The 14,101-nt window shown below is 34.1% G+C and overlaps 1 protein-coding gene and 1 pseudogene across 3 annotated transcripts; one reads left to right on the top strand and one right to left on the bottom strand.

Annotated features, from left to right (window-relative positions):
• Positions 1 to 24: 24 nt before the first annotated feature.
• LOC110229636 lies at positions 25 to 13,945 on the bottom strand. 3 transcript variants are annotated; one of them, XM_021030235.1, is made up of 3 exons: positions 13,863 to 13,945; positions 12,910 to 13,734; positions 25 to 489 (listed from the first exon to the last, which is right to left on the bottom strand). In XM_021030235.1, exons 2-3 carry the CDS (start codon positions 13,718 to 13,720, stop codon positions 356 to 358), a joined length of 945 nt encoding a protein of 314 aa, XP_020885894.1. In that variant the 5' UTR covers positions 13,721 to 13,734; positions 13,863 to 13,945; the 3' UTR covers positions 25 to 355. The 3 variants fall into 3 exon arrangements, with proteins under 3 accessions (XP_020885894.1, XP_020885893.1, XP_020885895.1); XM_021030234.1 differs by lacking the exon at positions 13,863 to 13,945 and having other exon boundaries at positions 12,910 to 13,823; XM_021030236.1 differs by lacking the exons at positions 12,910 to 13,734; positions 13,863 to 13,945 and adding an exon at positions 1,445 to 1,532 and having other exon boundaries at positions 25 to 1,314.
• Positions 6,920 to 8,082, top strand: LOC9321765 (annotated as a pseudogene).
• Positions 13,946 to 14,101: the final 156 nt, after the last annotated feature.

Genomic DNA, 14,101 nt, shown 5'->3' with positions numbered 1-14,101 from the left:
GCAGTTTACGAAGCAAGCCTATTATTATTGTCAAAAAACTTTAATTTATAGTTCCACAACTTTCTAATCTTAGTTTACGAAACACAACAACTAGTTACCGCCTTCCAAGATCGATTTAATATTCACAAAAAAAAATAGAAAAGTTATATATCTGAGGCATTAATCAAAAGAGGGAAAACACGGGTTCTCTCTTAGTTTAGTTTTCTACTTTTCTGTGCTACACAACTTTTTAATGGTGACAACAATGATTCATAAACTTATTGGATATAGTTTAAACAAAAATAATTGGAAGAGAGATGATAGCAAAGATTATCCCACATCATATGCATAACAATGTCAAAGAGATTCTATTCAATTAGAATTCTCTGTGAACTTCTAATCCGCCACTTGCCAGATTGATAGTGAAGAACCCGTCTTTATCACCGACATGGACGTGGTTAGGCCTATAGTTGTAGGAGGGTTCTTCAGCTGCAGGTCTACAATAAATACCATCTCGTGAGAGGAAAATGAAGAGATCTCCAATGTCTTGAGTGTAAATAGCATTTCCTTTATGGTCTAGCCTGAACACCATTACACCTTTTGTTTTCATGATCTTTCCAGAGGTCTTCTTGTACCACTTAACCAAGAAAGTTTCATCGGTTGATTGTGACTCCACCAAGAATACGCTCGCCCAGGAAGATTCCAGAAGCTCGCGTTGGGTCCTGGTCCGCTCGGGAAGGTTTTGGAGCTGCAACCTCTGAATCTTCGGTGGTGTTTGCTTGTGTGTGTGGAGATCCCATGATCCGATAATGTGGCCTCCAGATCCAGGAATACGAAACATGCCATCTTTCTTGGAAAACATGACTTTGGAGGAGTAGAAGCAAGGGTTTTCGATTCTAACGTTGGTCCACCCAAATTTACTTTGAGCAGGTCTGAAAAAGCTGAGTTGAGGTCCCAAAAACTTGACAGCCACAACACAGTCCTCGTCGTCAAGAGGAGAAGATGCTACCACGTTGGTGACAATTTGAGTTTGGCAACGAGGTAAAGTTACAAAAGGAGGCGACGAAAAGTGTTTCGGTTCTCCTGAATCCCACATAGAATCAATGAAACGCAAAATTCCGTCGTCACTGTAAGTAGCTAACCAGCCAAGGTATGCTAGCCAATCTATTTTATGTCTACCCACAGGCACCTTCTTTTCCAAAGAAGTGTGGCGAGATTTAGGAACATTACTAACCTTCAGTCCACAACCGTGGATGGAACATGGAAGGGTTCGCAGTGAGGAAGATGGGAAGCCACTAGAGAGAAAAAGAGATGACCTCATCGACGCAGGTTTGCCTAGGCACAACATCGAAGGCTCGTTGAGAAGCAGAGACATGATGATGAATAATGATCGATCTTATCGAAAACAAGAGATTTAGGGAAAAAAAAAAAAAAAACCTAATTGAAGAATCGTTGTGATGATCACCTTTTAGACGCTACATTATTAATACAGAGGAAATAGACTTGCTCACCAAGTTTCCCGTCTCCAAATAAACATATTATTCTCTCTCTCGGAGACGTATCGTCCCCAAACCGCACCCAAACCGATTTTATTTTAAAGAAATTTTCACGTTTAGCATTGAAAAAAGATTTGGTCTCAGCTTTTGGCAAAGTGAGATTTCATAACGTTGATTTTGAGAGCTTGGTTATTGATTTTATAACACAAAAAGAAGAAAAGTTACGTTTTAGAATTAATATTCTGGTTTTACTCTTGTTTTATTTATTTGGACTATGTTGGTTATTACTTTAAAGCTTTTTTGTATTTGAATCAAGGCCCTTTTTTTAACACCGCTTCTGGTCCATACAATGCTAGGCACGGCTCTGGAGACAAGTGTTTTGCTTTAGTGGACTATATTTATTTTATGGAAATATTACAACATCCTTGTATTCCTCCAATAAAAAAACAGCTTAATTACGACGTTCTAATGATATTAATATTTAATTATTTAATTAATAGCAAAGAAAGTACATCTTAATTTTATTTTTTTGATAAAAGAATACATCTTAATTAATTACTTACTTTTTGGTAAAATTAATAACTTTCTTCATTAATAGTAAATTTCAATTACTTAATTAATAGCAAATAAAGAGGTCTAATTGATACTAAACAAAATAGATAGCTTTTAATGACTAAACAAACGATAAATAGCAATGATATTAAACCGAAAAGCTCCAAATAGCAAATAGCTATTAATTTATTAATAGCAAATAAATAGGTCTAATCGATACTAAACAAGACTAGATTTCCACCCGCGGTATACCGCATGACGATTTGTTTTTAAAATTAGTAATTTTTAAAATTTAATGGTTATATATTATATATATTAAAATTTGCAAATTGTATCATTTTATAAGATATTTATATTTTATAGTTTACAATTGTTATTAAGTAACGGTATACCACATAACAATTTTTCTTTTATACAATTTTCTTTGATCAGGATCATTCGATATGTCAAATATTGGTGGTGTTAAAAAAGTAATAAAATGAAGATTTCATATTAAAGCATCGGGTTAATGATGTTTAAAATTTTTTTGATTCAAACTCATCCCGTCATATAACCTCGTCCTGCAATATAACTCCATCCTACAATATAACCGTCCCATGTTATTTTAACTCTGTATATATGTTCAAATATTTCTTAATATTATAAACTTTTTATTGATTATATATATATAAATTATAATATTTAAAACTTCTTAAAAACTTGTCCCGTTATATAATCCAGTCTAGCAATATAACCCTCTCGTGTTATTGTAACTCTTTATATATGTTCAATTTCATAATATTATACACATTTTATTGATTTTAAATATAAGAATTATATTTATTTAAAACTTTTTAAAAGTTTAAAATTTAACATTTCTGCTAAAATTAAGTAGTTAAACTGAAAAAAGCGAATGAAACGGTATATAATTTTAAATTTGGATGCTTATTATGTTGAGCTTCTTGTTCATTCGGATTTGGATTCATTTTGATCTTATTTATAATATGATTCTGAATAAATATCTAAACACTTTAGCCGATATGGGATGTTGAACACACACTTTTTTCATCAATTGGGTAATATATATCCGTTTTAAAAAATTTCGAATCCCAATATATGCAGAAAAAATGAGATTTATTTTTAACTTTATGTATTATATGATGATTCAAAACAGTTAAAAAATATTCAAACAAAGATGATAGGAAAATTTTATTTTTAAATCTTAACCAAATCTTCTAAATATCTATATTTTTAAATATGGAATATCCGATTCATAATTTCGGATATGTTTTTATCCGATCCAAAAAAGATATAAAATATCCGGTGTAAGATTTATGAAGGAAATTTCTTATCGGGTCGGGTACCAAATTTGTCGGACAATAATTTAATATCACCCGCTAACAAATGTACTTCTAAAATACTAGTATAGATAAATAGCTTTTAATAATGATACTAAACAAAAGATAAATAGCAATGATATTAAACCCCAAAGCTCCAAATAGCAAATAGTAATTACTTAATTAATACGAAATAAATTGGTCTACTCGATACTAAACAAACGATAAATAGCAACGATACTTAAACCGAAAAGCTCCAAATAAACTAATTTTGTAACATTCCCACCGGCGAAGATACATGAAATTCTCAAATCATTTTCGAATCTAGAAAAGCAGAAACTCATTGAACTTACCCATTGCATGATTAAAAATGTTCCTAAACTGGATCTTAATTAGATCATCAACAGCTGCTGGTAAGCCATTTCGTTTCCTCCACCGTGCAATAAAATTGATAACTCTAGCTTTCTTTGGTGAATGTCATATTCTTTGTACATTCGTACTCTTTCACAACTTCACTTCTTTGCCTAGTCTCTACTACTGACTTGCAGTGTAAAACTACGACAATGACATTCGTTTGTTATAATGGGCTTAAAATTGGAAAAGAGAGGAAGAAGGAGATGGTGGATGATGGGGATAATGCATTGTTGAAAAGTAATACGAGTAACAGTGATTTATGGGTATGAGGATGTTGAGTCTATGTTCAACGATGCTGCTCCTAGCTAGTAAATACAATCTAGATGATGTAGATTTAAGCCGAGAGGACGATGATATATATGTCGGAGGCTCTTCATGAATAAGGCAGAGTTCAAGGTCGCCATGTCAATATATGCTATAAATAGGGTATTCCTGTTTAGATTCAATAAGGCAGAGTTCAATAGTCGTCATGGAAGAGATCACACAGTGGCGTTGTGTGTTTCGAAATGGTGTGATTGGAGGGTGTACGCGCATGAAGTTTGGAATTCGGCTCAATATGAGGTTAGGAAAGCACTCCTGACCTATGTGCGTGATGCTGACTCAAGGGGACAGTTCTCCAAACATGCTACATCAAAAGTAATCGCAGCTTTCATAAAACAGAATTATTGTAGACCACATGCCGGTCCACAGGCATGTGAACTCCAAGAGATGTTGCTAGGCGAACACAATGTCACTATTTCCTATTAAAAATGCTGGAAAGCTAAGGAGTTGGCTATAGCTTCGCGCAAGGGACCAACTATAGCCAAATGAATATGATATTAAAAAAAAATATCAGAAGTCATAAAATTTAGAGTAGTTAGACAAGAGATCCGTGATGTGAATTATTCACAGTGCTGTTTATAATAAAACACTGTCACTCTTGAAGAATTTGGGGATGCGTCAACTTCTTCAACAACTCTCAAAATGAATGTTAAATAAAATTATGTACACTATTATTGAGCTAAATAGATGCTAGATATTGAATTGTGTTGTTTGTCAGAAAAAACATGGAAAGCAACTTTTAACTTTTATATCAGTGAGAACTTTTTTTATTCCATCTTAAATTCGAAATTTCCAAACCATTGGAGTCGGAGATACTGTTTTTTGTGTTATTGCAAAGTCTTTTGCATGTTTTGGTGGATCTGTACTAATCAACAAAATTGGATGAATACATAGTAACACATAGTTATTTGATGAGCAACTAGCATGAATGAACACCTTTGAGCTAAGCAGATTGATCATCCTTCCAAATGAACATAACACAATCAATCATCGTTAAAAAAAAAAAAAATCTCTTCCATCAACGTTATGTAATTTCGTTCACCCATCACCAAATCCCGTTTCTTCCATTCTTCAACGAGCTCAAGAGCTGGTAGAGTTTTTCCATTTGTCACAAAAGCAGCGTTAGAAATCATTTAGCAAGAGGTTTGAGTGCCGAAAGAGATTTCCAAATGCAAGATGTGTTAGAGTTTCAGCATACCAATAAGTGTCGTGGTTGAAAAACAAAAGGAAAGACTCGAGATGTTTGATGTTTAACTGAGAAGAATAAAAATTCTAATTTTAAGATAATTATCAATTTTTAATCCGTTTCGTAAATTTTTTGTTGTTTTGATTAATTACTTTTTAAGGATAGTCTTGTTAATGCAGAATTATCAAGTTGTCTTTTTTTATATATTGTCAATTTTCATGGTATAATATCACCTTTTTTCGATTTTATTCTTTTTTTCTGAATCATACTTATATAATATTTTCCTTCTCCCAAAGGGTTAATTTATTTTGAGTTACAACGCAAAGTGGAGCATGAAAAACGACTTACAATCTTAGATATTGAACTAGATTTTAACCCGCGGTATATCGCGGGACAATTTATTTACTAAAAGTAGTAATTTTAGAAATTTCATGATTTTGTATTATATAAAAAATTTGCAAATAATATAATTTTATAAAAATTTATATTTTTATAGTTTATAATTATTATTAAATAGTGGTATACCACGCAATATTTTTTGTTTTGTACAATCTTATTTAAATCAGTCTGATTCGATATGTCTAATAATCATAGTGTCAAAAAATAATAAAATAAGGGTTTAACCCGTATTGAAGCGGCAAGTTAATGACATTTTAAATTTTTATTAATGTTATTTCAAACTCGTCTCGCCATATAACCCGTCTCGCAATATAATCCGCCCGTGCTATTTTTTTTCTAATATGTTCAAATGTACATAATATTATAAATTTTTTTTATTTTAATCCGTCCCATATTGAAGCAGTGAATTAGTGATATTTTAAATTTTTATTAATGTTGATTCAAAATCCGTCCTGCCAGACCACCATAAAACTTCGTCCCGTGTTACATTTGATTTTTATATGTTCAAATGTTCATAATATTATAAACTTTCTATTGCTTTCAAGTATATCAAATATAATATATCCGGTAAAATGAAATAGTTTAACTAAAAACCAAATTAATCCGTATACAAATTTTTTAAATTTGGATGCTTGTTAAGTTAAAGTTCTTGCTAATTCGGATTTGGATTCATTTTGATCTTATTTATAACATGACTCTGAATCTTTGTTCAAATATTTTAGCCGATATGGGAAGTTGAACACACTTTTTCATTAATTAGGTAATATATGTTCGTTTTTTTAATTTTGAAGCATAATATATGTAGAAAAAAAATTGAGATTTTTTTTTTTAACTTTAAGTATAACATGATGATTCAAAATAGTTTTAAAAATTAAACAAAGATGAAAGGAGAATGATAAATTTAAATTAGAACTAAATCTTCTAAATATCTTTATTATTAAATATAGAAACGTAATTAGTGGACACGATCCAATTTGGTAATATTTGTATCCGATTTTTAGACAAATATCCAGTGGAAGAGTTGGGTTACATATAACTCGACCCAAACAAATTTTTATGAAGTAAATTTTGTATCGGGCTGGGTACCAAAAATCTCGGATAAATTTTATAATCCACCGATACAAAATGTACTTCAAAAATACTAGTATAGGTAGATATAGTTATATTTAAGGATAAAGTCATTAAATTTACAGTTATATTTAAGGATTAGGTCTATCTCGCTTGTAGCTTGGGCTGACTTGCTTTTTCCATCTCTCTCCATCCCTTGTATTCTGATTATATATTATAGGTTTTGATTTTGATTGCCGAAGTTCCTTAGTCACAAACTCGCTATGGATTGGAGAAGCCTTCCAATGGACTTGCAAAAAGAGATACTCTCTAGGGTTCCGGCTACATCTCTGGCACGATTGCGTTCAACATCAAAACAATGGAATGCTCTATTGAAATCTGCTAATATACATTCTACTAATGCACCAAAGGAGTCTCTTATTATCATGTTAGAGTATTTTAGGGTTTGCTTAGTAAGGGCCAATTATCTCCATGAACTTGACATCAACATTGCTCCATCTGTTAACGTAACATCTCAATTCTACCTTGAAGATCCACAGTCTAAATCTTCACAAGTCGATATACGTAAAGTCTTTCACTGTGATGGCTTATTGTTATGCAACACCGAAGATGATAGACTCGTGGTTTGTAATCCATGTTCAGGAGAAACCAAATGAAACAACTACACGGACTCCAACTTCTATGCTCTTGGTTACGTTAACAAACCCTCCAGCAAGAAATATAAAGTCTTGAGGGTTGATCATCAAGGCCGTAGTCGGGGTATCAACAATGAGTACGAAATCTATGACTTCACCACTGATTCTTGGAGGGTTCTTGGTCCGAAAACCGATTGGTATTTACCACTAAGTCATTGTTGCGTGTCGGTGAAAGGAAGTACTTATTGGGTTGCTATTCATCGTGGGACGCCGGCCATATCATGAATTCTTACTAAGTTTTGATTATTCAACAGAGAGATTTGGAATGCAGCCTCTTCCTCATCAATTTCATTGTGTTGCTAAGGTTTTATCAGTAGTTAGAGAAGATCAACTTTGTCTCTGTGTTACTAATTCAACAGGTTTACATGTCTGGGTGACAACAATTAGTACCAAATCAGTCATGTCCTGGAAAAGGCTCTTTGAAGTGAACGCCAGTCACAATAAAGATTATGACTTTTCCAATGGGGTGAGTTTGTTGGCCAAATCACGAGCAGAACAAACTTGTGTTGTGTTGCAATAATTACATATACGTATATCCCGATGGTGGAAATGTTACATGCAAATTACCTTGCTCGCATCTTTTGAATTATGTTCCAAGTTTAGCTCATATACAACAAGGTACACGTGACTTGTAAGTTTTATTACGCCAATAATCTATCCAAGTTTCTTTTTCTTGTTTTCTTTCATATGTATATGGCGAAGAATTATGATACTAAGTTATGATAAAAAGATTTAACATTTCAAAACAAGATATTGTTTCTTTTTACAATTGTATTATGAAATGTAAATTGAAAAAGATAAATACACTTATAAAATCAGAGTATATATGCATGGCTCACTGGAAAAAAACTCATATCTAGTTGAAGAAGCATAAAGGGTACGCAATATCAAAAGTTTAGAATTTTCTGAATAAAGGTAATCTCTAAGAAACATAAAAAAAATTACAGAGATCACCCTGGCAATTGGATTAAGCACCGGCTTGTGTGCTCCACCGGCTCTATCACCATATTTGATATCTAGAGTGCTCTTTGGTAAGCTGCAAACTCTTTTCCTTATGTTGTTCAAACAAATAGTTAGTTCGCAGTCATTACAACCATATGCATAAAGGTAACCACACGAATACTAGCACATTCCACATAAAAGCATCTCGATTAAAATGAATGATATTGCTACTAGTTCGATATATAGAGTTTAAGCATTATTGGTTAGAAGAAAGATGATAGCACATCTTAATTATCCCACAACACATATGCATAAAAATGTCATAGAGATTCGCTTCTACAATTTTGAGGTTTGAAAGATTCAAAAGAGAAGACAGACTCAGAATTAATTCCATATTTAATCATAGCAAAATTTTACTAAAGAATGGGGGAGTTAGCGATATTGAGAGTAAAGAACTCGTAGACATCATAGATTTCGACGTGATTAGGCCTCAGGAGGTAGATATTGGAACTAGCAGGTTCACATAAAAGTTCAGTTCCAGAGAGGAGTATGCAGAGTTCTCCAATGTCTTGAGTGTAAATAGCGTTTCCTTTGTCATCGAGTTTGAACACCATCACAGCTTTTGAACTCAGGATATTTCTAGAGCTCTTCTTGTACCACCTAACCAAGAAAGTTTCATCGGTTGATTGTGACTCTATCAGCAAGAATTCGCTTGTGCAGCAAGATTCCAAAAGCTCGCGTTGGGTCTTGGTTAGCTCAGGAAGGTTTCGGAACCGCAACCTCTGAATCTTGGGCTTGTGTGTGTCAGTGTGGAGATCCCATGATCCGATGATGTGGCCTCTAGATCCGGGAATACGAAACATGCCATCTTTCTTGGAAAACATGACTTGGGAGGAGTAGAAGCAAGGGTTTTCAATTCTGACGTTGGTCCACTCCTCAGAGTTACTTTGAGCTGGTCTGATAAAACTCAGTTGCGGTCCCAAGAACTTGACAGCCACGACACAGTCCTCGTCCTCAGGAGAAGGTGAGGACATGACCACATTGGTGACAATCTGAGTTTGGCAATGAGGCAGAGTTACAAAAGGAGGCAACGAAAAGTGTTTCGGTTGTTCTCCTGTCTCCTCAATGAAATGCATAATTCCGTCGCCGTTGTAAGTAGCTACCCAGCCTTTGTAAGCTAGCCATTTTTTTTCATCTTCCTTGTTGAAACTCACGATTCCGTCGTCCTTCTTTGCGAAATAAGTGCGGCGACCATTAGTAACAATCTTAACCTTCAGTCCACAACCGTTGATGGAACAAGGAGGGATTCGCACTGAGGAAGATGATAAGTCATTAGAGAGAAAAAGAGAGGATCTCATCAACGCAGGTTTGCCTAGGAATAACTTCGAAGGCTGGTTAAAAAGCAGAGACATAATGATGAATAATGATCGATCTTATCGAAAAGCAAGATATTTAGGAAAAAAAGAAAACCCTAATTGAAGAAAACCCTAATTGAAGAAAACCCTTTAGACGGTACATTATTAATACAGAGGAAATGGACTTGCTCACCAAGTTTCATGTCTCCAAATTAGGTAAGGTCATATACATTAATTTGGTGAACTTTTTAGCATTTTTCATTTATGCAAAATCAAAAGAGAGATTCAAAATAAAGACGATTCCGAAACAGGGAGAAACTCGCAGTGTTTTCACGCCCGACCCGGACCGCCCGGTCCGACCGGTTAACCCACGACCCGGATACTTTTCCGGTTTGGGTTTAGTGCTAATACCCGCCAATTTCAAAATCGGAAAAACCCACAAAACCCGCCATTAACCCGCGACCCAGTGAACCGGTTGAACCGGCTGGGTATGGGTTTTAAAAATATCATTTGATTTTAGAATAAAATTTAGAGTTTTAGACTCTATTCAATTATTTTTAGAACTCTTTTGTAGTTCTTAGACTCATTTGATGTTTTAGATTTTAATGAAACATGACAGTACCGTCTAAGGAGAATGAATGAAATGGTGAAAAAAATAACCGATATTAGTTGTTTTGAATTCGCGATGTTTTATTAGTTTATTTCTGTTATTAGCGATCTCCTACTATTTTAATATTTGTTACGATTTTAGACTTTTAGTTGGATTTAAAATTTTAATTTGAATTACTTTATTATTATTGTTAGACTTCATATTTTGTAAATATAGTATGAATATTTTTAGTTTTATATTTATAAACACTATATATTCTCTATGAATATTAAATATATTAATTAAATTTTAATCAATTGACCCGTGGTCGAACCCGGTTGACCCGGTGACCCAGAAGGTAGTCCGGTTTACCGTCCGGGTCGGGTTTAAAAACACAGGGAGAAAGTCTAACAGCATGTATAATGTACTATCGACTAAGGAACATAAATCGTTCACAAAAAAAAAATTGCATATGAGAACGAAGTTATTAAACACATGTGCATATGACAATCGAATTTTCAACAAAGTCAAATTTTTTATAATTCAATCCCATTTTACACTTAACGAACAACTGTTTCTGATTCCATCAATTATATTGGACACTTAATATATGATGTATATACAAAATGTTAACTTTTGAACATAAAACACTATGTAGAATCAATATAGAGGCACTTATCTATTCTTCAATGGGAGTAAAAATCTTTGTCTCTGTTTCTTGCTGGAATTGAACCAGAAACAAGAAGAAAGAAATTGGTTTATGGAGCTATTACGGATAGAGTTTGGACCATATGTTTAGGCCCGTAACTTGTAGTTCAAGTCATAGTCGGTTATTGTAAACTCCATACCGTTGTCACTACGAACAGATTTGACTGACTTCCCAAATTGTTTCTCCGTGTAGCTTAGAAAATTCGTGAGAACACGTCGCACCTCTGATTTCTCGAGCAAGAGATAAGTCACAACATAAGGAAGATTTGATGTGGAAAATTTTGATTGCAAAGGAGATTCTGGTTTATGGAAACACGAGGATGTTGAAAAATTCTAGGTCTAGAATCTGTCTTGGCAGAGGATGGCGATAGTTCTGTTAGTTCGCACGCAGTCAATACAACCATGTGTGCTATTTGATTTGTAATGTTGTGGTACAACGTGTGTACCGATCTCCGGTGTAACTATCTAGTCAAAAATTACAAAGATGACGAGTAAAAATGGTACTACTATCTTTTCCTATACTGTATCATCTTTTTACCACCATCTTCATGGCTTTTAAATATAATGCTATTTGTCCTAAATTTTCATCCAAGTATATGTATCCGATTTATTACACTCTGATTTTAATTGGTGACTAGACTATATATATATATATGTCTATATCATTGTCGTTAGAGTAAAATATTAATTTTTTTCTATTAGTATTACACTGTGATTTTGCCTTTTTACTCTTATGTGGATCCAAAGGCGCTTTTTATTTTTGCTGAAATACTTATTTGAAGTGTTGGATTTCTATATCAAAACGGGGAAGAATGAGTCTCCATCCTTAGTTCTGATTGATTATTGGGTATGAGCAAGAATCTTTTCTAATTCGTGTCATGGTTTTTGATGGCGAGTGAAGAACATAAATTGGTGGCAGGGGCGGAGCCAATTAAGAGGGAGGGGGGGTCAGTTGACCCCCATAACATTTTAAAGTTTTGAAATTATAAGGTAAATTATCTAATGATTTTAGATATTTTGGTACAAAATTTCCTAGTTGACCCCTATGTCATGCCATAATTTTATGTCTTTGACCCCATTCATATTTAATTTTTCATTCAACATTAATTTTCTTTCTATGTTTGTTTTGTTTTTTTCCTAAAAAATGATTACAATTCTCTAATAGTTTTTTTACATATTGATTCTTTTTCTTTGTATCATCGGATATCTTGTTTTTTTTCGTTCTTTTTCTCAAAATTGTTTTGACATATATTTCTATAAAATATCATAAATCAAGATAAAATATATTATTTAATATTAATATGTAATTAAATAAAAATAATAATATATATGACCTCTATAAACAAAAATTCTGGCTCCGCCATTTGGTGGTGCTCTCTTAACACGAAAATACCACTAAAATTCCCAACTTTGCAGTTTACGAAGCAAGCCTATTATTATTGTCAAAAAACTTTAATTTATAGTTCCACAACTTTCTAATCTTAGTTTACGAAACACAACAACTAGTTACCGCCTTCCAAGATCGATTTAATATTCACAAAAAAATATTAAAAAGTTATATATCTGAGGCATTAATCAAAAGAGGGAAAACACGGGTTCTCTCTTAGTTTAGTTTTCTACTTTTCTGTGCTACACAACTTTTTAATGGTGACAACAATGATTCATAAACTTATTGGATATAGTTTAAACAAAAATAATTGGAAGAGAGATGATAGCAAAGATTATCCCACATCATATGCATAACAATGTCAAAGAGATTCTATTCAATTAGAATTCTCTGTGAACTTCTAATCCGCCACTTGCCAGATTGATAGTGAAGAACCCGTCTTTATCACCGACATGGACGTGGTTAGGCCTAAAGTTGTCGGAGGGTTCTTCACAAGAAATACCATCTCGTGAGAGGAAAATGAAGAGATCTCCAATGTCTTGAGTGTAAATAGCGTTTCCTTTATGGTCTAGCCTGAACACCATTACACCTTTTGTTTTCATGATCTTTCCAGAGGTCTTCTTGTACCACTTAACCAAGAAAGTTTCATCGGTTGATTGTGACTCCACCAAGAATACGCTCGCCCAGGAAGATTCCAGAAGCTCGCGTTGGGTCCTGGTCCGCTCGGGAAGGTTTTGGAGCTGCAACCTCTGAATCTTCGGTGGTGTTTGCTTGTGTGTGTGGAGATCCCATGATCCGATAATGTGGCCTCCAGATCCAGGAATACGAAACATGCCATCTTTCTTGGAAAACATGACTTTGGAGGAGTAGAAGCAAGGGTTTTCGATTCTAACGTTGGTCCACCCAAATTTACTTTGAGCAGGTCTGAAAAAGCTGAGTTGAGGTCCCAAAAACTTGACAGCCACAACACAGTCCTCGTCGTCAAGAGGAGAAGATGCGACCACGTTGGTGACAATTTGAGTTTGGCAACGAGGTAAAGTTACAAAAGGAGGCGACGAAAAGTGTTTCGGTTCTCCTGAATCCCACATAGAATCAATGAAACGCAAAATTCCGTCGTCACTGTAAGTAGCTAACCAGCCAAGGTATGCTAGCCAATCTATTTTATGTCTACCCACAGGCACCTTCTTTTCCAAAGAAGTGTGGCGAGATTTAGGAACATTACTAACCTTCAGTCCACAACCGTGGATGGAACATGGAAGGGTTCGCAGTGAGGAAGATGGGAAGCCACTAGAGAGAAAAAGAGATGACCTCATCGACGCAGGTTTGCCTAGGCACAACATCGAAGGCTCGTTGAGAAGCAGAGACATGATGATGAATAATGATCGATCTTATCGAAAACAAGAGATTTAGGGAAAAAAAAAAAAAACCTAATTGAAGAATCGTTGTGATGATCACCTTTTAGACGCTACATTATTAATACAGAGGAAATAGACTTGCTCACCAAGTTTCCCGTCTCCAAATAAACATATTATTCTCTCTCTCGGAGACGTATCGTCCCCAAACCGCACCCAAACCGATTTTATTTTAAAGAAATTTTCACGTTTAGCATTGAAAAAAGATTTGGTCTCAGCTTTTGGCAAAGTGAGATTTCATAACGTTGATTTTGAGAGCTTGGTTATTGATTTTATAACACA

Source organism: Arabidopsis lyrata (genome assembly GCF_000004255.2).
Source record: "Arabidopsis lyrata subsp. lyrata unplaced genomic scaffold ARALYscaffold_3, whole genome shotgun sequence".
Lineage (NCBI taxonomy): Eukaryota > Viridiplantae > Streptophyta > Magnoliopsida > Brassicales > Brassicaceae > Arabidopsis > Arabidopsis lyrata.
This window is presented reverse-complemented; position numbering and strand designations above follow the sequence as displayed.

What these genes read in the sequence shown, in the direction of transcription:
- LOC110229636 (XM_021030234.1), bottom strand. Translation starts at nt 13,774, where the DNA reads ATGTCTCTGCTTCTCAACGAGCCTTCGATGTTGTGCCTAGGCAAACCT. An exon ending in CATTTTCCTCTCACGAGATG is followed by an intron (nt 490 to 12,909) that starts GTATTTCTTGTG and finishes TCTCACGAGATG; the next exon opens with GTATTTATTGTAGACCTGCA.